Genomic DNA, 27,180 nt, shown 5'->3' with positions numbered 1-27,180 from the left:
TAATTTTTCCCAAATCTTTGGCTGTATTGCAATGGTTGTTTCAATTTGTAGTATCCAGCTAAACATTTCCTATTCATGGATTAACAATATACTTTTACCAATATGTGTATTTTAACATTATTTATCCAACATAACAAAATAAACTGCAATTTGTTATATTTTTTACAAAACATTTTATAAATATTTTTACAAAATGTATACAAAGCAATTTCAAGTGAGACATACTATACAAATGAAAGTTTTTAAGCAAATGAAGTTCATATTACATTGACAAAAAGTGACATATCCTCTTTCGGTAAAGTCAGTCTGTAAGGCCTCCCAAATCTAACAGATCAGTTATGCTGACCTTGTTGAATCAGATTTTTTATAGTTGCCAGCTAAAAATGTTTTAACTTTAGACAATGTGGAAAGACATCAGGTATTCAAGAGACCAAATCTACAAAGCAGGTAAGCACAAATAAATGGCCTTCACTGGATTCAGGACCATGGGCTGCATAACAAATTCACACTTTGTTTCTTTACAATGAACAAAAATATTTTTACTGCATTACCATTTAAAATATTCAGAACTCTAAAACCAAGTTCAGTTTAATAAATAAAATACATTAACTATCCCAGGTTAATTCAGCTGAACTTCGTTCAGTGGGTTCCCAGCACAAAATCCTGGGATAAATATAGGTATGATTTAATCCACATTGATGAAGTGCATTTCAGATGTCTTGGCTAAGACGTTATCTAAAATTAAACTCTCACCTAAGATTCAAAACATATACACTTTATTTTGGTATTTAAGTTCAGAATATTCTGTACATACAATGGGAACTTTACACTGGCAGGTAAGACCAAAATAAGAAGTTGTACAAATGTGAATCTTTTTTTTTTACATTTCCAATCAGATACTAGTTAAACTAATTTATATGACTGGCGCAATATACACCCTGCTTTCCAAATTACCTCATTATGGTTACAGTTCAATTATGTGTCCTTCACAAAACCTTGAGGGAAAAGCACCTTCTACTCTCTTTATGTTACTTTAAAAAAACAAATAATTAAATACATCCTCACAAAAAATAAATTTGTGACAAAGCCAAGCCACCAATTATAATTATTTAAATTATGGTTGCCAGGAAGTGTACAAAATCATAAGTCTGTGACTTTAAAATCACATACCTGTGTGTGTGTGTTTTTAAAAAGGAGGCAATAAAATTAAACTCCATGTTTCTATTCCTATTATATATGGGTTGTACATTAACTGTTGTTACTCTTTTGCTGAATTAAATTATATTTTATTAATCCATGGCAATGTGGTCACAATGCAAGGATGGTAGTGTGTTCTGTGTGGAATAATACAACAGAATACAGTTTTGCATTACATTATTTGGAATAAAGAAAGGAAAATGTGACTTCTTTCTAAACATTCTGGCAAACTGACTGACAACCAGCTTGTCATTGTATGTAGCAAAACTACATGTGGCTTTACAGCTGAATGCAAGAGAAAGATCCCCATCAGATCAAGACCAGAGAATCCTCAATAAATTTTAAATATTTCTGTAAAGAGAAGCTGCAGACAAAGCATCATAAATCACAGTTCTCTGTCCTTTTGAGCAGGCATAGTTGTATGCAGCAGCATTAAAGAAAGCCTGTATAGTTTTTTCTTTAAGCCTGGCAACATAAAAGGAGAAATTCGTAGATTTAAATAATAAAGAAATTACATTAACAATATGACCACCAGCCAAATGCAAACCATGCATGAGGTTCCTTTGGCTCTAGATTATGAGATGTTTGCTTTTACATGTAATTTTGTTAATGGATAGAAATGTAACTTTGGTTTATATGTGTTTTGGTAATATGACCACTGCTGCAAATGGATTAACATTCTGAACAATTAGAAGCAGAAACAATCAAAATAACACTGTCCTTTAATTTGTTCAGATTAAGGCTAGTGCTCCTTAAACTATAAACATTTACTATAACAACACAATTTTTAAGTAAAACTACTTGTTATACTTGGTTTAGAAAAACATTATACCATTTCAGAAATATTTAGTTGATTATATCCAATTATAAAATACAAAAGCTTTTACTGAATAATCAATGTGTCAATTTTTTTGTGTGTATATGTGTATGGTATGTGAATGACTACTTTATAACTTTTTAATATTTCCCATCTATTAGCTTTTCTAAACTTAATATTTATTGTTCCATACCAAATTGCAACTTAAATTCTGCAATGTCATTCCTCTGAATTATATTGGTTTCTGCTTATGGAGCAGCTGAATAGCACTTGAAGTATAAAGCTCTGTAAACTCTGCTTACAATTTCTCAGTTTACAGTTTTTTCTCTATTTCTTGCAAACCTGACAAAGACATTTCTGCCAAGAAGTAAACTGTAGAATTTTTAACCACAGAGATTTAAATCTTGACAGGAGATATAGAGAGCATTTTTCTTATTAAGCGTATTTAATACACCTTTTAGTAGACTGTGATTGTCAATATACTACCTTATTCTGTAGGGTTTAGTCGATTAATGTTTCATTAAGCTGCAACATTAAAACTGTTTATACAAGCAATGTAATCCGGTGGTTAGAGTGTAACACTTAGCCACAGATCATGATGATGATGTTGGGAATTTTCTGCTCCATATATTAACCAGTTTTGTCATGTTTTTCAACTCGGGATTATACAACCCTAATTGTACCTATTGAAAAGCCAACAATTGCAAATCACAGTTGATGAATCTGGTTTAGTTATTAATTATAGGTTAAACCTCAGGCAACACATTAAACTATAGTCTAAAATAGAAACAAAACTTTCTGATCTTACCATTGCAGTTGAGTAGGAAAAAGAGAGGGAAGGGGAAAGGCTGATTGAGAATCATTCTTGAAATGGTAAAAGAACATGGTTGAGAATTACATTCAATCACAGCTAATGAATAGGCCTTACCAAACAGCTTTCTCTTAAGGTTTTACATTACTGGATACCTCACTGTAACCACAATGAGTACTGCTCTCAAACAAAGAACAGAACCTACTTTAGAAAGTACACACGTCAGGCTGTACTTGTAGTATCTTTCACATTTGTTTCTAAGGGAGATTTGTCCACGGTACTGTAACTATTAACATTCTAAGATACTATTTACAGCAGCTTCTAAAAGAGAGTCAGTTTCTACAATGCTTTCACTGTGGTCTGGAATAAATTTCTCCAGGCAGTTTTCTTGTGGAGCAATAAGTGAACAGTTAGGATACTCTAACTCTAGAGAGCCACTAGCAGCTCCCCCACTTTGTGGCTGCCTTTCAGTCTTTTTCAGTTCTAATATATTTTTGAATGTAGTTTCTAAGCTCTTATTGACCAGCAAATCCTTTTGGGGTTTTCCAGAAACTTTCCAGTTGTCTGGTGGCAAATCGATATTCTTTGGAGAACTCCGAGGAGTTTTATCTTGGAGGGAATGATTATATGCTCTTTCTGAATGAGAATCAATTGTATTCCAACAGGTTTTATTATGCGTACCACGATCTGCATTTGATAGCATTTTAGATGACTGATCTTTAGAAGCTAAAGAATTTTCATTCAACTTGTCAAGACCTTTAAGAGCAATTTTTTGTTCAGAAGAAGCCATATGTTGGCTTTCAGGAGAGCAGCTTTCAGAAGAGCATTTCTCAAATGTTAAAGCTTTTGCAGGATCTGCTTTTTTAACAGAAGTGTTTTCTTGTGGTGGACTCACAATATTGTTAGGCACTACATGAAGTTTGTTGCACATTAAAGACTCTGCTGTGCTTGACTTGTCTCTCATTTGGGCATTAGCAGTCTGGTTTGGAGAAGTTAAAGATTTGCTACTTTGATGATCACTTTCGTGAAGCTGTGTTTCATCAGCACCCATGTCAAATTGCGTGGATGAGCAACAAAAGTCTGCCAGAAAACCATCTGAAAATTGGGGAAAAAAAGTATCTTAATACTACATTGTTGTACAACAGCAAGACATAAGAAACATTCTTCAATGTTTTCAGACCTGGGATACCTATATTTTTTGCCCAAAGTGGAATTTTGGGACCAACTTCTTAATTTTTTTTTTATTGTGGATCTATAGGACATAAACACTACAGTAAGTTCCATTTACATTAAGCCAAAATCAAGAGGTAAAAAATAAGTGATCTGCTAAATAAAAACCTACAATGAACTACTGCACATATTAAAATATGATTTTAGGTTTCAGATTGTAGCTTAAATGGAATTCTGATTAGTTCAGCGTGAATCACAATGAAAAGTGTTGTAACAGAATGTCCTTTGAAAAGAAGTCAGAGTGGGAAGAAAAGAAATCCGTTTGGTCCAGTGGTTAAGGCACCAGACTACAAGCCGGAAAGTGTGAGGTTCTAGTCCTGTCTTAGCCATGAAAGCCAACTGGATGCTTGGACCAGTCACTCTTTTCTCAGTGTAACTCACCTCACAGGGTGGTGGTTGTGGAGAAAACAGGAGGGGAAGTTGCACTGGATATGTTTGCTGCTTTGAGTTATTTATAAAAATAAAAAAGCTGGGATGCAAATAAATGAATAACATTTAGGTTATAATTGCCTCACCTATTAAATATTGCTAGACCTATTAACTGCTGCTGCACTGAAAGCTGACTAATGTCTTCTGTACCTATATGCACATTTTTATAAAATAAACTAATATTCAAGAATTTCAAAATATTCAAATTTTATGTTGAAATTTGTTCTCAATTGCCTTCCTTAATCTTTTTAAGAGTTAGATTTAATTTTCTGTTCAAAATTAGCAGGATATTTTTCTAAGTATAGAGATAACAAATATATTTGCAAACAAAATTCCTCTGAAAACAAATTATATCATATCTTACACGCTAAAGTGATTTAAATATTGTCATGTAGTAAAATAGATTTTTGAATACATGAATGCAGCTGTATCAAAATCACATATTGTATCTGCATCCTCCCAACATACATGTTGTTTGGGGAAGTAAAGAAGAAGCAAACAGGTGGTGGGAGGGGAAAGAATTAATAGCACAACAATAGGCTATTGCATTACACTGTAATTTACTTATTATTATAAGGATGCATAATGGTCTTTACAGCCACATCTCCGTCAAGAATTATATTGAGACTATGTTGCATTCAATTGGCAAGTAAAACAAAATGGAAAAGCAGTGACATAAACAAAAGTCTCATATCTAAAAGACATCTTAGTTTCTTACCAGGATCAACTATTGCAAGACGTTTATCCCGGGACAGAGATTGTCTTTCTTCCTGGTTAAACATCCTGTCAATCATTACCATTTCTGCTGAAGGATTTATCCTCTGAAAAAGAAAACAAACAAACAAAATCAGCTCCCATGCTACAAACAAAAAATCTTATGCTAGTGTTTTCTAGCTAACTGTTCGTTATATGGGAACCATATCAATATTATATCACAGTACAAAACAATATAACACAACACAACACAATACATAAAAACAGAACTCTTGTCGGGATCCAAAAGAAGAGCCTTCTCTGCTGCAGTGCCTGCCTTTTGGAACATCTTACTCTCTAAGGTAAGATCTTCCCCCACCTTTCTTCCTTCCACAAGAGCCTAAAGACCTGGCTCTGCTGATTGGCCTGGGTCCAAATAGGGGGATAGCTCAATGCTGGAAGTGATTGCTGGATTAATGGCAGACTCCATCTCCACCTCCTTCTCTGCTCTCTATACATCCATATTTCTTTTTTGGTAATCATATGATAGTATTCTCATTATGTTCTCTTTCATTGTTTATTTTATTGTTCTATTATCTTACTTCGGTTCTATTCATTCTTTTCATTTCTTTCTTTCTATTGTTGTAAGCTCCCTAGAGTAGCCCCATGATAAGACAGGTGACATATAAATTTAATAAATAAATAAACAGCATTAACAGTTCCAGCGACTGCTGCACCCAATGTCCCTCCAGTGGTCACAGGACTGCATTTCAGACACTTGACAACGATCAGCTGTAGCATCCCAGTCAGTTTCCAACAAAATGGATTTACTTAACAGCCACATGCTTCACTTAACAACCACGTGAGTTCTTTAACCGTCATGGTGAAATGCTTTACAACCATCATAAAAATGGTCATAAAATCATGAAATGATCCATTTAACAACTGCAATGACTTAACAACCAAAGGAGGGAGCAAGGAAATGTGGCAATGGTAAAAGAGCATGTGCAAGTGTGCAAGAGCACAGTAGAAGTTGGGAAGGGTGCATGGGGTGTGCAAACAGCCAATGTGGAAAGTTTGGAGGGGGGACGATGCACAGGTAAGGGAGACTATCCCAGCGTTCCCTGCCAGACTACCCCCATTGACTTTCCAGGGAAGCCACCAGGGAAGGTTGCAAATGGGAATCATGTGATTGAGTGAGGCTGCAACTCTTTGTAGGGTGACCTGTTTGCCAAGTGTCCTGACTGCAATTTCATGACTACAGGAATACTGAGCACTCCGAGGACTAATCATAATCACCATTCATTCAACACTACTGTAACTTTGAACAGTTGCTGAACAAATTAACCTGCCTGCAGAAGCTGTGAGTGCTCCAACACTGGAAGTTTTTAAGAAGAGACTGGACAACCATTTGTCTGAAATGGTATAGGGTTTCCTGCCTGAGCAGGGGGTTGGACTATATTTATTTATTTATTTATTTATTTATTTATTTATTTGATTTGATTTGTATACCGCCCTTCTCCCTAAGGACTCAGGGCGGTTAACAGTGACATAAATAACAGAATGCACAAATACAGATATTGAAAACAAATTAAACCCTAATTTTGCCCAAATGCAGAAGATAGTTACCTTAAAACAATAATTACAACAGAACCCGTCAGACCAGACCGGATTGCTCAAACAGATATGTTTTTAGGTCGCGTCGGAAGGAGCGAAGGTCGGGAGCCATCCGGAGCTATAAGACCTTCAAGATCCCTTCCAACTTTATTAATATTATTAAATGGTTGTAGGTCAAGGACTAACTGTAGTTTGAAATGGGTGACTGTACCAAATGAGGACTATGTTCTACAGCTAAGAATTTCACACCTTTGTAGTACTCTCAATTAAAAAATGGGTCATGCTAGCTACTTACAAATGAAAGACACTTTGAAGCTGTTTTATATCTTGGAAATGAATCAACTTTTCTTCCCCTGACTCATTACATTTACATGCAGTATTAATCACACGGTTAATGTTACAACTAGTTTGGCATGAAAAAACATATATAATTATTTTTAATTGGTCTTACCATTGCATCTTCCAATAGAAGACATCTGTATTTATTTAGCATTGACTGTGTTCTTTTCAGAAGCTGTGTTGCTGCAGATTCAAATTCATTATCCACTGAAAGGCATTAAAACACATTTAGATAGTAGTCTTTAAACCCTAAAATATTTATAATCTTTTTCTTCCATTTTCCATTATATGCATAACATATAACTTATCTGATGTTTATCATCCCCCCCTTCCCCTATACAGACACCTTTTTCAAAATAGTAAAAAGGGAAAAATACCTTTCCTTAAATCCTCCTCAGTTGGCGGTGAACCCTGGCACACATGATAAGAAAGAAGTCTCTGGACTGCATCCCTTAAAGATCTGAACTGACTTTTGTCAGGAGCTACAGCCTGTGCCTGGTCCTTCTGTAACTGCTGTAGAATGCTAGTGGAAAGAAAGTAACCATCAGTCATTTTACAATAACATCTGGAACAATTCTGCAAAATTTGTGAATGGCAAAACAAAACAAAAAGTTAAAATGTATATAAAAAGGAAATAACTTACAAGGCTCCTTTGGTTAACTGTTTAGCAGCAGGCCTCTTTTGTCCTACTATATGACCATCCACCTAGATCAAAAATACATTTGTTACATTAGGATAATCTTTTATTAAAAAAAATTATAGTTTTGTACATTTCAAAGTACTACTACTTTCTATAAACTGCATTAATACAAATTTGAGTGGCTTATGTGTCACATATGAAAATAAATAAAATGGTTTATATAGATAACAATTACAATCTTAGAGACAATTGCCGTATCAGTAAGATATGTCTATATAAACAAGCATAAAATCGAAGTGTACTTTTTATGGTGTGATCCAAGGATTGCTAAAGTATTTAAAATTTATAATGGCAAATACTACCAAATATCTAAATTGTTTAGTTTCATACAATTTCTCTAAGAGACTTTTAAATAACCTATCATAGATTTCATCATAAATCTCCCTTTTCAACATTACTGAATTCAAGCAAATGACAGCAAATATGCTAATGCACTGTTCTATGACACAATATTTTATTACTCCTGTAAGCAAGATTACGCAATAAATGTCTTTCATTTTTTTATAAACACAAAAGACAAAGAAAGTTCTGTAAACAAATAAATGGTAGGCTGTTTGAAATAAACAGGAAATTTGTCTATATTATTGTTTAGCTTCATATAATATTTAAAGCAATATACAGTAATAGTAATAAAGTTGGAAGGGACCTTGGAGGTCATCTAGTCCAACCCCCTGCCCAGGCAGGAAACCCTATGCCATTTCAGACAAATGGCTGTCCAGTCTCTACTTAAAAACTTCCAGTGTTGGAGCACTCACAGCTTCTGGAGGTTGTTCCACTGATTAATTGTTCTAACTGTGAGGAAATTTCTCCTTAGTTCTAGGTTGCTTCTCTCTTTGGTTACTTTCCATCCATTGCTTCTTGTCCTGCCTGGCTTGACTCCCTCTTCTTTGTGGCAACCCCTGAAATATTGGAACACTGCTATCATGTCACCCCACATCCTTCTCTTCATTAAACTAAAGGTAAAGGTAAAGGTTCCCCCGCACATGCGTGCTAGTCGTTTCCGACTCTAGGGGCCGGTGCTCATCTCCGTTTCATAGCCGAAGAGCCAGCGTTTGTCCGAGGACGTCTCCGTGGTCATGTGGCCGGCATGACTAGACACCAAAGGTGCACGGAACGCTGTTACCTTCCCACCATAGTGGTCCCTATTTTTCTACTTGCATTTTTACGTGCTTTCGAACTGCTAGGTGGGCAGAAGCTGGGACGAGTAACAGGCGCTCACTCTGTTACGCGGCACTCGGGATTCGACCCGCCAAACTGCCGACCTTCTGATCGACAAGCTCAGCATCCTAACCCACTGAGCCACCGCGTCCCTTTTCATTAAACTAGACATAACCAATTCCAGCATCCGTTCCTTATGTTTTAGCCTCCAGTACCCTAATCATCATTGTTGCTCTTCTCTCTACTCTTTCTAGAATCTCAACATCTTTTTTGCATCATGGTGACCAAAACTGGATGCAGTATTCCAAGTGTGACCAAGGCATTGTAAAGTGGTATTAACACTTCACGTGATCTTGATTCTATCCCTCTATTAATGCAGCCTTTCCTGGCAGCTGCAGCACACTGCTGGCTTATATTTAAGTGATTGTCCACAACTGAGATCCCTCTCACAGTTGCTATTATTGAGTAAGGTACCACCTATATTATACCTGTGCATTTGGTTTTTCTTGCCTAAATGTAAAACATCACTTTTTTCACCACTGAATTTCGTTAGATAGCGCCCAATGTTCAAGTCTGTCAAGATCCTTCTGTATCTTAAGCCTATCTTCTGGAGTATTGGCTATTCCTGCCAGCTTGATGTTGTCTGCAAATATGATGAGTTGCCCATCCATCCCCTCATCCAAAATGTTGATGAAGATGTTGAAGAGCACTGGGCTCAGAACAAAGCCCTACATGCTTCCCTCCATGTAGACGCAGTTCCATTGAGGACCAGACGCTGAGCACAGCCGGTCAGCCAGCTACGAATCTCTCTGGTGGTGATGCTGTCTAACCCACATTATCTTATCAAATAGCTGGTTGTGATCTACTTTATGAAATGCCTTACTGAAGTCCAAGTAAATTATATCTAAAGCATTCCTCTGGTCCACTAATTTTTTGACCTGGTCAAAGAATGCAATAAGATTTGTCTGGCATGATCTGTTTTTGACAAACTCATGTTGGCTTGTGGTAATGACTTTGTTTGTGTCTAAGTGTTCAGTGATTTGTTGCTTGATTATCTTTTCCAGAATCTTCCCAGGTACTGAGGTCAGGCTGATAGGTCTGTAATTTCCTGAATCCATTTTTTTTCCTTTTTTGAAGATGGGAACTACATCAGCTCTTCTCCAGTCCTCTGGCAGTTCCCCAATGCTCCAGAATCTTTGAAAGATATCGTTCAGTGGTTCTGAGATCGCATCTCCCAGTTCCTTCAGAACCTCGGGGTGTAATTCATCTGGTCCTGGTGATTTGAATTCGTCTAGGGTGGACAGGTGCTCACTTATCATTTTCTTGCCTATCTTAACTTGTGTTTCTAATCTGTTTTTTATGGTACTGTTTTTGATAGGTTGCACTGTTTTATCCCTTTGTGTAAAGACAGATAGTGATAAAGAGATTTCCAAATGTACTGTTACAGATTTCTTCACAAATCTCCCTTCTCAAAATTATTTTCAATTGCAAAATGGGAAATGATTTGCAGAAGAAAAGGAGGTGATTTTTTTCCCCTACCTGCACATTTGTTTGAGCAAGCGATGACCCTGCTATTTTTTCCGGGTGCGGTAACACTGTTCCTATAGGTTGTTGTATGATTTTGGCTCCAGCATCTTGTCCTGTAAATATACTCACTGTGAAGATTCTTGACATTACACAAAGCATTACACATATTTAAATCTTCCACCTAAATATACATCACTGAAAGATATTAAATAAATTAGCACTGGAGTGTTTTTATGTAACTTTCCTCGAACAGTGGTCTCCAACCTTTCCAGCTTCGCAGCTCGGCATGGGGGGGGACGGTTCCATTTGAATGGCAGGTGAGTGTGTGCATGCACACAGCTCTATTTGTGCTTGTGCAGCCCAGTTCCAAACGGAACTGGGCTGCAGTGGGCCACGGCTCAGGGGGTGGGGACCCCTTTTCTAGACTATAAAATACAGGTAGTCCTTGACTTACTACCACAATTAAGGCCAGAATTTTGGTTGTAAGTTGTTGCCTTCTCTCCTCCCACCATTTTCGAGAAGACTGGCCTCTCTTGCCCCACCCCTCCAGGAAACCTGCTGTAGGCTAGAAAGCCTCAGCCATCTAGACCCAGTGGTGCATGGAAATTGCCATGGGTCAGAAGGAGATAGACAGCTAGACGTTTGCTGCAGGAGGGAAGGCCTCAGCCATCTAGGACCAACAGCACACAGAAACCTGCCTCAGACTGGATCCCCCAGCCTGCTAGGCCCAGTGGCACAAAGGCCTCATGCCTCCCCAGTACCATTCCCAAGAAACCTAACTTTCTCCCTTTCTGTTTCTGGCCAGTCTTGAGGAAGAATGCCTTTCCTAGCTTTCTAATTGAGCCTTGCATTGGCTGACTATGACTTTCAATAACTGCAGAGAAACAAAAAAGTAACTCAGGCATGATAGCGCAGGCCTCTTGGGAGTGATGAGGGTAGGAAGGAGAAGATCAGGCCTCTCAGAAGTTCGGGGAGGGGGGGAAATAGGGTGGTGGCCTATGCATGACTTGGCCTAGCCAGCTGAAAAGATCAGGCCACTCTGGAGTGGTGGGAGAAAACAGAAAAGACACACGTGCTGCTGGTCCTGGCTGGCTGACACCTGTCCATGCCTGGTTTCTTTATATCGGTGGGCACCAGGCCTCCCAAGACTTCCCCCACCCTCTGAGGCAGCCCTCCATGGTCAGTTAACAACCCACCCAGTCACTTAATGATTGCAATAGGAAAGTATAGCAGCATGTATTTCTGAAAAAAATACTATAAAATAAACATCTTTATGCTATATATGCAAATATTTCTAACAAACTGCAGATTAAACTGCAGGAAACAGTTCCAAAACAAATCCTTCATATACTTAATAGTGGCAAGTTCTAACACTGTGTTCACATATATATCATCAAATAGCTTATATTTTATAAAACATTGTCATAAGTTTATAAAATTACTGAATCACTGATACTAGCCAAAGAAACTTGTCAAATGCACTTTTAGATTTTAATTCTAACCCTTTATACCTTGTCTGTGTATATCAGTAGTATAGATAGTAATATCTACTTACAACCCAAACTTTTCAATTAATACTTAAGATAACATCGGTATGAAGTCATTCTGATAAATTAGAAAGAAATTAAAATCTAATAAACTAGATTACCTAAAAGATTTGTTGACTGTGGTTGTCTCAAGCTCTCCTGTGATTTTGATGATGCAACTGAAGATGCCAGGTTGATTGCTTTTTTTTGAGCCTGCAAAGATACAACAGAGACACGTCACACATATAATTAAAGATATTTAAAAAGAAATAGTCCATATAAAAAATACTTTAAGTAGCTGAGTTCCACATCAGTTTTACCCACAAATTTTAACCAGTTATTGGATGCACAACAGCTTCATTTAGGCATCATATTAAACCAGAAACACGTATCATATTTCTCATAGTGAGAGATATATGTCCACTGGGGATGGGGGTGGGGTAAGGTAAAAATGCTTTCAGACTTTTTGGGAAGGGCTTCAAATCATTATGTCTTATCAATTCTTTTGAGTTCTAGACTTCCATACTTCTGATATAATTAGCATTAAGGCTATTTGATTTAGGTATTAGGTAACTGAAGACTTGACTCTCCTTCATTCATAGAGTTGAACTTCAACTAATTATATTCAACTTACATCCTAAATCTTTATAACTGAATTGATGCACAGTATGGATAAAATCCTTATTTCTTATCTTTCATTTTTTATACAAATGCTTTATTCATTCTCTATATACAAATTTCAACAAATAACATTTAATTGTTAGCTGCAATAGTTAATTCAAATATCACAAAGTTTATGACTTAGCACGAAAGCAACCCACAGTAAGCCTGGAATCATTTACTCCCCTCTATATCTTCTTTATTAACTATGTGAGAGTAAATTGGAAATATCCATTTAAATTCCATTTTAACATAAAATAGTATTATGCTGAAATCCTAAACTGTGGTTAATCTTGCCTTTGATTAATGAAAATAAAGCAATACAGAAACTGCAATTAATTTAAAATAGTGAGTTCATCGAATTCTGACATTCACTGTAACTGTCACACGAAGCTCATCAAATATAGTTTTAAATGAATACACATCTAAGCCAGTAATGAACCTTATTTCTATGAAATCACTTTTAATAAAAATAATTCCATGTAAATAAAAAATGAAAGTTGGTATTATCGTGTCAATAAAGCAACCAAGTTATTTCAAAATGCTGCTTAATGTTTAGAAATACAGGTGGCATGATCATACCCAATCCTGCGTCATTAAAGAAACTATACATTTATGGAATATTTTTGATCTTGTGAATCATACCTGTCCAAAAGAAAATGGTGACTGGGTTACTGACGTTTGACTAAAAGGGCTGACAGGTTTTGAAGAAACTGGAAGTCGATGTGATACATTGACTGACAACTGAGTTCTATTTTGTTGTGTAAGTTGATCTCCAGGAAAGCTTCCGCTTGAAGCTATAGACTGAGCTGATGAGCCAATGTTTGAATGTACCGTAGCAGAGGAACTCACAACAGTAAAACGATTATTTGAAGATATATTTGAACCAGTTGCCTGTCCAGGAGACGCTGCTGAATATCCTGTTCTGCCTTGAGAAAGGTTTCCTTGGTTTGGGGATAAATGTAGCACAGCGGGAGAGGATTGTTGTAGTGGAATCTGACCACCAACAATTTGAGAAGTTCCATGGTTGACTATAACTTGGTTTCCAGAAGGAGCAAATGTCTGACCAGAAACTAACTGTACAGCATTCTGATTATTCAGCATTTGTCCTGAATATGCTTGGTTACTTCTGAGCATATTCGCAGAGTTTCTATTTAACATAACATGCTCAGTGGATACTTGGCTGGTAACAAGTTGTGAAGACTGATTCTGAAGCAGCTGTCCATTTACAGTCTGGACATGGTGAACTGGACTGGGATTTACAGACAGACTTGTGGGTATAAGAAACTGATTCTGAGATGCATGAGGTTGTCCCATTGGAGAATGGATAACAATGCTACCACTGGCATTACTCACTGTTTGGGGAGTAACTGGTTTTCTTGAATTTTGTTGACTAACAATATTAACAGACATATGTGGACCAACTACTGAATTCTGAGGTGAATTTGATGAAGCAAAGGGAATTCCTTGTTGTACATGATGCTGTTGTATTCCTAAGCTATTTACATTGTAAGTTGCTTGCTGTCCCATCTGAATTGGTTTGGGTTGAATATTGATGGGAATTTTGTTAGAATTTGGAGCAAGACCCCTCTGTATAATGATGTTGTGTACAGGCAAAGATGCCTGAAAATTTGTACTATTAAATGGAACAGTTACAGGTTGTGCTACTGAGCTTGAATTTGAATTGCCAAACAATGAGTTGCCATTAGGAGTCTGTCTATGAACCAAAAGTCCACCACTCATATTTGCAGATGCTTGTTGTCCACCACCCTTCAATATAATATGAGATCCTTCAAGATTATTTATGGCCATCATAGAAGGTTGATTACTAAATGAACCAATGAGTTGTATTTGTCCAGAACTACCAATCTGACTATTTGACAAATGCTGACTGGGAACACTGATCCCCACGTGTTGCATAAAGCCATGCTGCACACCAACTGTATTGCTTGTAAAAGATGCTCCAACTGGTGGCTGTACTACTTGAGTAACTCCAATAGGTTGCAGCGTTTGACCTGAGTAATTAGAAACATTAGAAGCCTGAGTAAAAGATGCTGATGAGGAAGGATGAAGCTGTGTTTGTGCAAACTGTTGATTGGAGCTTATGTTGGCATCCAAATAAGCCTCTTCTGCCAAAGTCTGCTCAGTAATATTAGCTTCTTGCAAAGATTTCTGGAGGATATCAAAAGGTTGATCTTCACTAAGGTCAGGCAATGGAGATGATTCAAGTTCATCATCAAGAAACTGAAGAGTACTTGGCAACTGTAGTCCATCATTAGACCCTTCTCCAAGCTGACCACCAACACCTTTGATTGATGACTTAGGATCAGAGCTCTGAAAGGAAAAAAAATACAATAAAATGTCTTTAATCCTTTTTTAAAAGTGCCAAATGTACAGCATAGTTCACTATAATTATTTTCCTTTTCTTGGGTTTATTATTAGAATAAGAAACATTACTGTTGTGCAACACTGAGAAATAATCCTAACATTTTTTTCAATAAGGTTCTCAGACAGAATTGTTGGCATATACTCATTTATTTCCACAGAGGTCCTGTGAAGGATTAGTTAAAAGTAGCCTGAGAGCTCTGAATCCACAGATAAGAAATTCTAAAGCCAAATCCAACAAGTCTGGTTTTAATTACCCATTTCACAACAGGATAAAGTTAAAAGGTAAAGGTTCCCCCGCACATGCGTGCTAGTCGTTTCCAACTCTAGGGGCCGGTGCTCATCTCCGTTTCAAAGCCGAAGAGCCAGCGCTTGTCCGAGGAGGTCTCCGTGGTCATGTGGCCGGCATGACTAGACGCCAAAGGCGCACGGAATGCTGTTACCTTCCCACCATAGTGGTTCCTATTTTTCTACTTGCATTTTTACGTGCTTTCGAACTGCTAGGTTGGCAGAAGCTGGGACGAGTAACAGGCGCTCACTCTGTTACGCGGCACTCGGGATTCGACCCGCCAAACTGCCGACCATCTGATCGACAAGCTCAGCATCCTAACCCACTGAGCCACTGGTATGCAAAATAGCCACTGGTACGCAAGATACTGGTATGCAAAATATATAAATTGAGGGCAAGAGCTTAATATATATGAGTACAGCATTCTGCTCTTTCTTAGCCCCTCTATTTAATCATTTGAATATTGCAGCACATTTACAACTACAATCTGTAGTTATTTAAGGCACCGGTAGCATATTATCTACTTTATATGATCATTAAAAAGCTACAGCTGTTTACATTTTATATTTTTCTTTAGAGAAAGATATAAAGTTGATTCAGGAGCAAATCAGATCGGACTAAAGTAATGTAGAGCTGATCAAACTATTCCCAGAAATCTAGATCTAAAACATCTCTGCACCTTCCTAATAATATGCACACTATATATATCATAGTAACAAAGACACTCTATAATGTTTAACTTTTATCTAATTGAAAATCTATCATGACATTAAACATTAGAGCTTTGCCATGTCATGAAATCACACTTTGGATCTGAAGGAAAAAACTACTTCAGAGTACGTACAAGGATTTTATGGCAACTCCTTAAAGCAGCTTGGTCTTCTCCAAGGACCACTCAGCTGCCTTCTGCAACTGCAGCATAAGCTCTGGAAAATATATGTTTTATTTAGGTGCTATGTGGGTGCCTAAATGCAATCTGAAACACCCTTGAAGTGTAAAGCACTGTACAGCCCTGCTACACATCATCTCAACCTGTACTATTTAGCTAGCATGTCCAGAAAGGAGAAGGTCATCACAATCTTTATTCTTGGTTAGAATCTGACATGTCTGAATTGCAAAACTAGAAGTGATAAAGAAAAAAACAATATATTATGAATTCAACTAAACTACAAATCCTCTTATAACAAATCAAGACGTAATTCTGGCTCACTTTTATCTGTCCCATAATTCTTTCTAATAGGAAGTAGAAGAAATTTTAGTAACACCTTTACCACTTTTCTTGGTAAAATCTTCTTATACTGTAGCTTGCTCTAACTAGGTATCCACTTAGTTTCTAAATTTCAACAATTTGCATACGCGGGCTGAATAGAATTCACAAGACTAAATATTTTGGGAAGAATAGCTTATTATTGCAATTCATTTCAGGTGTATAAATATAGTGAAATCAAAATCTGGGAGAATAACTATTCATTAATATCACTAATAAAATATTATATATATAGACAACGTAGGAAGTTGATATCATAAGATAATCCGGAACTATTTTTATTCCATTCTATTACATATAATATAAACAATGCAACTAGTCTATAGAATCTACAATAACATTGTATATTTCTTCTCTATACTTACACTGGTATTGGCAAAAATGGAATTTGAGTTGGCTGCAGAATATCCTATGTTACTCAAGTCTTCACTGTTCTGTGACAACACAAATAAATAGTCTTAAACTAAGAGCAATACATTTGGGACACAACTTTCCTCGTAATCTAATAAGAGTCTGACCTTTAAGAGCTAACATCCAACATTAAATTTTTCTTCCCACTATCTTTCCATCAACAATTGTGCTTATTCTTTCCAACTTCAGGAAACTATTGTAGCCTCAGAAAGATTTAAAGAGAGACAAAGGGAAGGCACAGGACAAGATAGAAGAAACTTTGGATCTGAAAGGTTTAAGAACCTCCTAGTTCTCTGCCACATAAACTTGAGAAGTGCTAAAATGTAGACCTCTCTTACATTACCGCCCATTGGGCACAACATAAGATTTCTTTTAAATGGAAAGGAAAAAAAATGCAGAACTGCAACCCCACATTTCTAGTTTACTGTGATGAACCTTGCATGTCAATGAATTTGCTTTAAGATTCTGCAGGCACACTTCTAGCAACCACAAACAATTATTAACAAAATTAAACGTAGAATAAGATAACATAAATAACTTACAGATTTACTGCCCCCTCCGTGTAGAAAGTAATTCAGTGCCTGTGGATCTCTAAAATATATATAAAGAAAAGTGAGATGGACCAGTTTAAACATTAAAGCATTTTAAAACATAAAGATTGTTTCAATAGGTAGCATCACATGTCTTTTTTCCTGTAGGCTTGGAAGGCTAGCAGATTTGGACCAGGTTAACATTTGAATGGGAACTACCAAGGAACAGCAGGACTGTAGGCTAAACTGAGAAATCAAAATCCCAGAAAGCTGCAACGGTAAACACTATCATATTGTTAACACACACACACACACACACACACACACACATGGTTGTGGCCTTGTAACTACCCAGAGATGAAATTGACCTGAGGACATATTTATATTTAAAATAGAAATTGACTCATAAACAGAAACTATTTTTTAAATTATACTGCAACTGTGTCCCCCAACTGTATATTTTAGAGTATTCACCTCCTGTATAAGCAAAAAACCTAGTTTGTTTCTGGAAACAGATCTATTAGGTACATTGTTATCCTTCTGTTTATAAGACTTAATTGCTATTACACTTTTAAACATTCATGATTTATTCTATTTATTCTATCAAGTCCATACTGAAATTTATCTTTTTCATCTTTTGATTTATTTTGAAATTTCATGACTAAGAGAATTTCTAGTTTTTGAATAAATGATACAGTAAATTATAACAAGTAGTAAAAAGTACTGTTTAGCTTATATGAATTTTTTCAAGTGAATTTTTCAGACAAATATGGGGGTGCAGGGAATCTCCAGGATTGATTTCAGCTGAACTTGGCAAACCTAGGTTCCGCAGACAGCACAGGATGTTTAACCTCTTTTTTTTTCTACTTTTCTTTTGGTGGATGGGTTTGATCTTAAATTTAGGGTCATAATTTATGGAAATTGAGTAATTGATTTAATGTGATTTATGTATGCTTTATTGATGATAGACTTATGATGTAAATTCTAAGTAACTCAAGCCACTTTAGGTAATTAAAATTAGAAAAGTTGAAAATATGTGAGGAGATAAAAATAAACAACTGATACAAATTTTATTTCATTTTCATCATAAATATGAGAAGCAGAGGTAAATAGTCTGCAGAACACTGCTCTTATAATAAAGTGAGTTCTTTTCACCAGTTTTGCTTCTGCAGCTTAATATATCCCTAAAAACAATTTTAAAAATTCATCTGGAGCAGTGAAGTATGGCAAGAAATATTGGAAGCTGGAAAAAATAAAGGGAAATTACGAAAATCACAATCTTCCCTACTTCCTTTTGAATGAAAACTTATTCTAAATCCAGATTCCTTGAAAAAAATTCATTTATTACTGTGAAGTAAAATTATGCTTCAGAGGATAAAATTTTAACTGAAATTGCTTATCAAACTAGCCTTTCTTTTAAAATGAATTTTGAATATTTTTGAAGGACAAGTGTCTAAAATAAAATCTTACCCGATAAGATCAAAGAGACAGGCTTCATCATCATCATCATCCATGACAACTAAGAAAACAATAAAGTATTCATATTGTATGATAAAACATATTTCAAATTCCATTTTTATGAAAGACTGCTTTATGTAAGAAATTACAAAATATATGTACCGTAAAAGTGTTTTTACCATGCTAATTTACTGTATTGGAAGGTGGCTATGTAGCAGGCTACATGCAATTGTATGGAATCTTATTAATAATTTTCCTTATTGTTACCCTTGCCCTCCTCCATCCACACCTCTGAAGAATTATTTAGATCTCTTCCAAAAATCCTCCCAATCCTTCAGATATTTGAGGTGTACTAATGAATGCAATGGGTTAGCATTAGGATTACATGTTCAATCCTAGCACTAATCTGTATCTGTAATACAAGCTAGGTATAGATATGTGTGTCTATTTCTGGACCGCAACCTAAAACAGAAATGAAGTCTGATCCAGATTAAACCAGAATCCCAATTTGTATTGGTGCCATATTTCAGTTTTTCTTCCCCAAAATATTGTCATGGAAAAAATAGTCAAAATATAATGTGGCTACCATCCCCAAAATATTTACCTGTTTATGTCTTGTAGATTCAGTGTGGACCTAAATTGAATGATGTTCCATTGATGTTTTTTGTGTGTTCCGTTTGTTTAGCCTCTGGATTGTTTTTACTGCATTTTAGCTAATTCACAACTTTATACTGCTAATTCATTTTTGTCACACACAATATTATAAATAATACAGTGTTAGGTGTGTGTGTTTCCAGCTTTATGAAATGAATTATTTGCTTGTTGCATGTTAGGTTTATTAGATGGCTGACAACAAATAATTCCCAAATCTCAAGTGTATGTGCCCATTTCTATTGTTCTAACTCAAGACATTTGCCAAATTCAAATATGTATTGCATTATTCCCTAACATATTTTACTATTTCATCCAAATGAATTAACAGCACAGACTTTCTGCTGATTCAAGCTCATTGTAGAATAGTATGTCCATGATTAATCCTAAATCACCTGAAGTGCATCCAGATGAAGCTTTGTTCAGAGAATTCTATAGACATCTAGTTGTACACTCATTCCACATTTTCAAACACTTTTCCATCTTCCAATCAAGAATCTTATAGCATCAATTTTGATCACGGTTGCAATTTTTTTTCTCCTAAAATCTTTCCAATAGATGGGAATTATGTAATCAACCCAGAGCCTCTGAAGAGCAGATAGTGACAAGGTGGAACATGTCTTTTAAGATACAAAAGCTCTCTCAGATTTGGACATGACACATCAACATGTGGTTCACAGACGATGGTTTCCAAAAATCTCCTGTGAAGCTGAAATCTTTTGAGATTCTCTTTATATGCTTTTAGATATTGTGATATATTGTGAAGAATATAAGCAGTTAGAGAACATAACCAATAAAACATTTCCTCTTTATCTCATGTACTGACTTTATTACCTAAAGGGCTCTTAAAGGCATAGGAGAGCCAGAACAAAGATACCTAATCTACCTTCCTGCACAGAAGCTCAACTATCTCCTCTTCCTGGATCTTGTAGCAATTAGGATTTTGTTCTGAACATAATGGCTGCATAACAGATAAATGGTTTAAAGAACACCTGCATCTCCTAGTTTTAATTGGTCTTATTTTCCTGTCAGTTTTCAAAGGCAAGGTAATCTCCTGCAAAAGAACATGGTGTAACTGACATTTATCATTAAATGCAACTTGTTCCTCCTGTTCTAGCCATCCTGTTCCATTTTTTTAATTTGCATTTATCCCACCTTTTTCATATAAAAAGTAAGGTGGAAAACATACCAATACTCCTTCCTTCTACTTTCCCCTCAACAACCCTATGACCTGGGCTAAGAGAACATGCCTGACACAGTCACTTAACTGGTCTTTCATGCCTAAAGACTGGAAGTCAGTTTCAAGGTTTCTAGGCCAGCATCTCAACCACTACACCAAACTGGCTCTTTTTTTTTCTTCTTTCCTCAAATTTATTTTATCAGTGGGTTTTGTATACAACATCTTTTAGGAATGTTTAATCTGATCAACTGCATTCTCTATATATATTTTCACGTTTTATTTGCAATCAAGAAATGGTTTGTTTGGCGTATATTGTAAACTCAGCCAAATTTTATTAAAGGAAACAGGTTTTAAAAAACCATAGCTTAGTACAGAGTGAATCCAATCTTTTTCTAGACAATAGTTCCATACATCTTCTATATTTATACACCAAATTATTCTCTGAAATAAAAGGAAACCCATTATGTTACTTAAAATGGATTCACATTTTTGATATATTATTTTGATATATTAATCATCAATGGACACTGTGTTAAGATTCAGAATCCCCAGATAGCTTACTGCATAGTAGTATTTCAAGGATGAATTAGTATTATTAAACACTTTGCCCTTAATTTTCTCCCCCTTGTTATGAAGAATATATACAAGTTTTATTAATATGTATATTCTCAACCACTGGCTTAAATATAAAATAAAATATCAAATATTACTCTTTTCTTATTTGGATAGATGAATGAAGAGACGTGAACACAAATGACACAACAAACGTCTATGGAGTATGAATGTGTGATTCTCTATATAAAGATTTTGCGTTCCTCTAAACAAGATAAACCATTCCCTAATCACATTTCCACTTACTGATTGCTCATATACTATAGTACAATGATTTTTGCCCCTCAGAAGTTACTGACTTGCAGAATGTCATATTAAATGTGTTTGTAAATGTTTTGGTAATTTCCACTGAAATACAGGAAATTGGAAACTTATCATTGTTTCCTCTTGCATATCAGTTTTACTCCTAATAATTTATTTGTAATAAGTTGTCAAGTTATTCACTAGCTTGCATTTATGATTCTGGTCTCATACACAGTGTGGCAGACATAATAGTAGCTATAGCCTCTCTACAGCTTAAATCTAGATGATATCATCTGTCTTAGATTTCCCAGAATTTTGCTTCAGCAACTGCCCAGCTCATATACTGGAATAGGGACATATAAAAAGTAAGTTGAGCAAATTGATTACAGTTAACAACTGCCACATTATTCTTTACAGATTTGTTTTGTAACAAAGTAAAACAAATGTGATCATTTATCAGTGATAAATTCTAGCTAAAAAGTGAGAATAAAAATAGAACAATTTATTCTACTTGAAACAAAGCAATTTAAATTGTTAGAAACAGAAATGATTACGGTATATTATAGATATAGATGCCTACTTCCCATTATACCAAATTTCAAATTTGGCAGTTTACTGGTGGATGGGGTCCATCTATTGAAAAGCAACTGCTGTAAATCAAGATTTACGACTAACAGAACAGGCTGTACAATATAGAACTGTAGCTGATATAAAAAGCTGTGTATGGGCCTCTCCTATAACCAAAGAACTTCTTTAGATTTGCATATGAAGCACTACTGGATAGCCCAATTACAGAGTGTCAAAACAAGAAGTTATTTTTTTAATTTCTTCAAAACAAATTACACTATTCAGAAATAAATCTAAAATTAGACAACTGGTTGAATATGATTTTTTTTCTGTTGTACTATTATTTTAATAGTTAGATCTTCCCAATGAATTGATAAACTAATAACTTTCTCCAAAAGCTTTCTATTTTATCAAAATGACATAATAAAGATTGTGAATGTCTAAACTCTGACCACCTGTGCTACATATGAATTATAACCATGACTGAGAATATGGGTGAATATTCTCAACTTCACCTGTATTTGAATACAAAGCACCACTCATAAGATTGGCAGAACAAACACCCTCATAAAAGCTATGTAAATTAGTTTAGAAGTTTGGGCCAATTATTAAATGGATAAGATTTATAAATGTTATAAATTGGTATTATTACTTGCTTATTTCCATAATTTCTTTCCATATGTGTTTTATACATGATATACATCTTTTTTAACAGTCTTAGAAAAAAGAAAAAAACTCTGGTTGAAAGTATGGTTTACTTTTAGATTCAAGGTGGTTTCTAGCACAAGGAAATATTTATAGAATCAGTGTCATCTTCTGAACATAAATACTGTGTTTAAATCCTAGGATTTCTATGTGATAAGATTTGTTACTGAAAATAAGTTTGAAAAATACACATGCAGCATAAATCTAGGCCTAACAAAACATAATTTACTAAAATATGTATACGCCAGGTAGGAACTCCCAATTAAAATACAATTTTTCACAATGTCTCCTTTCAAAGCTAGTTTCTTTGATGCTATTCAAATTACTTGCCAAATAATAAATCCTCTTCTTTCATGAGACCTAATGAAGTCAGACATTTTATTGAATTTACAATGTAATTTTCTAATCTATTAAATATTTTAAATGGGAGGGGGGATTATACAGAACAAGGAAGATTAATTCCTTAAAGGAAAACTGAAATGTTATTAAACAATATATCCAAATTGCTTTATTGTTTGAACTTTTCCTTGGTTTCTGGATATATTTTACACCAGTATTGTTAAGAGAACTACTAAACCAATGTGCTAGACAAAATCCTTTCTAAACAATTGCCTAGGCACAATGGTAACTGCACTATCCAGTTTAGAATGCCAAAATGCAATGAAAGATGTTACCTAATGATAAATATTAATATTTAGTACTTTGCTGAAAAACTACTTTTTATTCATTTATTTCATCAGTTATTTATTAGGAAATAATAATAAACCAAGTCCAAATCACCTTTCTTCCATTGAGGATATGAATGGCTCTACAAATAGATGAAATTGATTTAATTACTGTCACATTATTAAACTTATCAAGGCAATTATTTCATATTAATCATTTCTTAAATGTATTTAAAAGGTTTTAGTTAATTCTGAAAAATTAAAGACCAAAGAAAAACTTAATAGTAGGAAATTACTGGAAAATGCAATATATTTACTATTTTTGCCCCATTGTTTCCTGTGAAATTTAGTATCTAAAAAAATACACAAAACCTGACACCACTTCAATTAAGAAGCACTCTGAGATTACAAAACTTAACAGTGTTTAATACATATTTTACTCCTTCTTCAAGCCTTCAGAAATAGAAATGTAATGGCAGTGAAGATAGGACAGTGTTTAACTATGCTCCCTCATCAGGTTTTCTGGAATAGAACCTCATTGATCCATGTAAAATTGTGTTATTACAAAAAAGATTTTGAAAGGCCAACTTCCCAAGGTCCTCCATTTTTAATCCATAGATCACACACTGCTCTTCTTTAAAGTTACTTGCATCATATAGATGTTTTTCTCTATGCGATTTATACATTCAAGGCTAGACTAATTCAAGGATTTACATCCCAATCTGGTGATAATTTCTATAAAAGGAGTTAACAACATTTAATAGTAATAATCATTGCCACTTGTCCCCATAACCATTATTATTCTTCATAAGAAGCTCGTTTGTAAATGAAAATAAAGACGGAAGAAGTTTTTAAAACGAATACTAGTTGTTCTATAGAACAAGAAACCGGACTTAATTGTTAAAAGCATTAAAATATGAGGCACCCTCAACCTTCGTCAAGATTTTCTCTCCAAATTAATGAGTCGCAGTAGAAGATGTTTCACCCCTTTAGAAAACATTTCATAAAGGTGAAGAAGGTCCCCGTTTCCATTTTTACTCTACTTTGAGACGGGGACAGCAACTCCACAAAATAAAGGAAGACGACGCCCCAGCCGAAGGGAAAAAAGCCTCTTATTAAAAGCGTTTCAAAATGGCGGCGGAAGGGAACGAAAGAGAAGAAACTGCGCCACAAATCCTGGCCGATGGCCAGGCAGCGCCATCTTCCCTTGTCTGTGACCCTCCAGCCGGCGATGCACAAGACCGGCACGGAGAAAAGGGACTCTCTTGTGAGGAAAAATAGACTGTCGACTGAGCTTTGGAAACGCATGTTCAATTCGGAAATTCAATTTAGGGAGAGTGAAATTAAGCCCGATAAAAACACAAAGGCCTGAGTTTCCATCGTCCTTCTCTCAGCAAAAATCGACCATTTCTGCAACCCTACTGTACTTGCATTCCTTATTAAGAGTATTGCCCACTCCTCAACCACTTCGTTTCGATTAAAAAGGAAAAATTAAAACGCACCAAAAAATGATCCATCGGGTTTTCAACCTATTCTTTATATATTTCTCTCCCTTCCCCCCCCTCGTTCTTTAACCAAAACCAATTCAGAATTTTTTGGAAGGTTAATCCCATGCCAGATACATAACACAATCTTCGAAACGCAAAAACGAAAGCATTGTTACAGATGTTGAGTATTTATTATACTTGCAGCTTAAAAATATAAATTACAACCGAAAAGGATTTAAATCCTACCGACCCAGTATTACATACACCGAAACAAATCACCATTTCCATTCCTTGAAACAATGACGCAAAGACAAGAAACCGGAGGAAACTGGAGACAAAAAATAGTAAGAAGAAACGAAATTTAAGAGAGAGAAAACAGAATCCCCGTCAAAAAGCGCAACCCATGCTAGAAAGGCGGTGAAAATAAATACGAGATGGGAAGAGATGGTCGCTGAAAACAAATCCAACCGGGGAGGCAAAAGAAAAGAAAAATCCTCGGCAGCCTCCCGCCCAGGAGCTAGAAGACGGAGCGTCTCCATTTTCCTGAGGAGGAAGAAAAAGCGCTCCACAGACCAGAGAGCTTTAGAGAAAAGCAAAGAAACGAGGGGGGAAAAAAAGAGGGAGGAGATTTGAAAAGATTATTTTTCTTTCTCCCTCTCCCTCTCACACACACATACACACTTGATTCCCCTCTTCCTCACAGACACACACACCCTCAGTCATACTCGCAGACACACACATACATACACTCACACACTTTCTCTCCCTCTCTCGACGGCCAAGGGGGTGGCCAGGAAAAGGAAAAAAAGCCCAAACAATAACTAATTTTAAACCGGCTCAATCAGTGAGTCATTAAAAGAGGGGCTTTTTTTTCCTCCTCTCCTCTCTACATTTGCATGGCCTCCGCGAGAGAGGGGCAGCCCCCCATCCTCCCGCCGCCCACCTTGCAGCTATCAGCCTAGCCCTGAAACCTTATCTGTCCTCTCTCTCTCTCTCTCTCTCTCTCTCTCTTCTCGCTCTCTCTCTTTCTCCCTCCTTGTTTGCCTCTCCCCCTTTAAGAATCACATTTTGGAGGTGCCCTCATAGCCACCACCACAGCCTCTTCCTGTAAAAGAAATAAATATTTCATTTCCATGTGAATTAACATCTGCCCACCAAGCACCACCCGCGCAAAATCGCCCTCCTCCTCCTCCTCCTTTCCTCTCCTCCTCCTCTTTTCTCTTCTCCTTCTTCTTCCTCCCTATGTCCCCTCTCCCCTCTCCTCTCTCTCTCTCTCTCTCCAGATATATATTTATATACCTAGCCCCAGAGCCAATAGCTCTCTGGGCTGAAACCTAATATCCTGGTTTTGGCAACTCCTGGTTGTTAATTTGCTCCTCTTTCTTTTCCGTCTAGTCTGGAGATAGATTTTTTTCCCCCTCTTTTCCCTCCCCGAAGGAAGGGAGGAAGGAGGTTGTGTGGGTTTTTTTTTCCTTGAAATTTTTATCACAAAATTATAATACACTCAAAGGGAAACTCACCGTCATGAAAAAGCAGTGCCTTGTCAACGGGGTTTCTTCGCCATCACATCAGGGGCTGGCAGTGTAAGAGAGAGAGCGAGAGAGCGAGAAAGGGAGGGGGAGAGAGGGAGCGAGCGAGCAAGGAAGAGAGAGCGAGGATAGCGAGAGCCCAGTGCGGGAGTACCAGCTACAAGGCGAGGAGAGAGGCTCAGAGGCTGCGGGGACGCCGCTACCGCATTCACATACATTATTAGGAGCGGCGGTACTGAACTATCGCTCGCTGCCACTGCTGCTGCTGCTGCTGCTGCTGCGACAGCCTTGCCTGCCTGCCTGCCTGCCTTTACGCGGGGCGAAGAAGGCACTTTCGAAAGATTGGGCTTGCTTTGAAAAAAAGAAGCTGAGTTAGAGGCTTCAAAGGTATAATCGCTTGACCCTTCGCAGGAAAGCAAAAAAAACTTTACTTTTGGTTAATCGGGAAATGACTGAGGGTCCTCGTCTAAATGGAACGGTGCAATTTACCAACCCCC

General features: G+C 36.3%; 1 protein-coding gene across 5 annotated transcripts; it reads right to left on the bottom strand.

Annotated features, from left to right (window-relative positions):
• BICRAL (BICRA like chromatin remodeling complex associated protein) lies at positions 1 to 26,725 on the bottom strand. Of its 5 annotated transcripts, XM_081314586.1 has the most exons (13): positions 26,675 to 26,695; positions 19,057 to 19,105; positions 17,599 to 17,647; positions 17,011 to 17,079; positions 16,223 to 16,304; positions 13,350 to 15,038; positions 12,167 to 12,257; positions 10,531 to 10,631; positions 7,777 to 7,838; positions 7,511 to 7,656; positions 7,246 to 7,340; positions 5,203 to 5,305; positions 1 to 3,920 (listed from the first exon to the last, which is right to left on the bottom strand). In XM_081314586.1, exons 6-13 carry the CDS (start codon positions 14,622 to 14,624, stop codon positions 3,115 to 3,117), a joined length of 2,679 nt encoding a protein of 892 aa, XP_081170712.1. In that variant the 5' UTR covers positions 14,625 to 15,038; positions 16,223 to 16,304; positions 17,011 to 17,079; positions 17,599 to 17,647; positions 19,057 to 19,105; positions 26,675 to 26,695; the 3' UTR covers positions 1 to 3,114. The 5 variants fall into 5 exon arrangements, with proteins under 5 accessions (XP_081170712.1, XP_081170709.1, XP_081170711.1 ...); XM_081314583.1 differs by lacking the exon at positions 16,223 to 16,304 and having other exon boundaries at positions 26,675 to 26,725; XM_081314585.1 differs by lacking the exons at positions 16,223 to 16,304; positions 26,675 to 26,695 and adding an exon at positions 23,783 to 26,656.
• Between the last annotated feature and the right edge of the window lie 455 nt (positions 26,726 to 27,180).

This window comes from Vipera berus (genome assembly GCF_964194415.1).
Source record: "Vipera berus genome assembly, chromosome: 1".
Lineage (NCBI taxonomy): Eukaryota > Metazoa > Chordata > Lepidosauria > Squamata > Viperidae > Vipera > Vipera berus.
Note: the sequence above shows the minus strand (reverse complement) of the source record. Positions and strands in the feature narration are given on the sequence as shown.

Excerpts from the sequence above, each read along its gene's own strand:
- BICRAL (XM_081314583.1), bottom strand. The coding sequence starts at position 19,100 with ATGGATGATGATGATGATGAAGCCTGTCTCTTTGATCTTATCGG. Across the intron at positions 7,839-10,530 it reads TTGCTCAAACAAATGTGCAG|GTGGATGGTCATATAGTAGG; the intron begins GTAGGGGAAAAA and ends TTTTTGATCTAG. Across the intron at positions 7,657-7,776 it reads CAGTTAACCAAAGGAGCCTT|CATTCTACAGCAGTTACAGA; the intron begins GTAAGTTATTTC and ends TCTTTCCACTAG.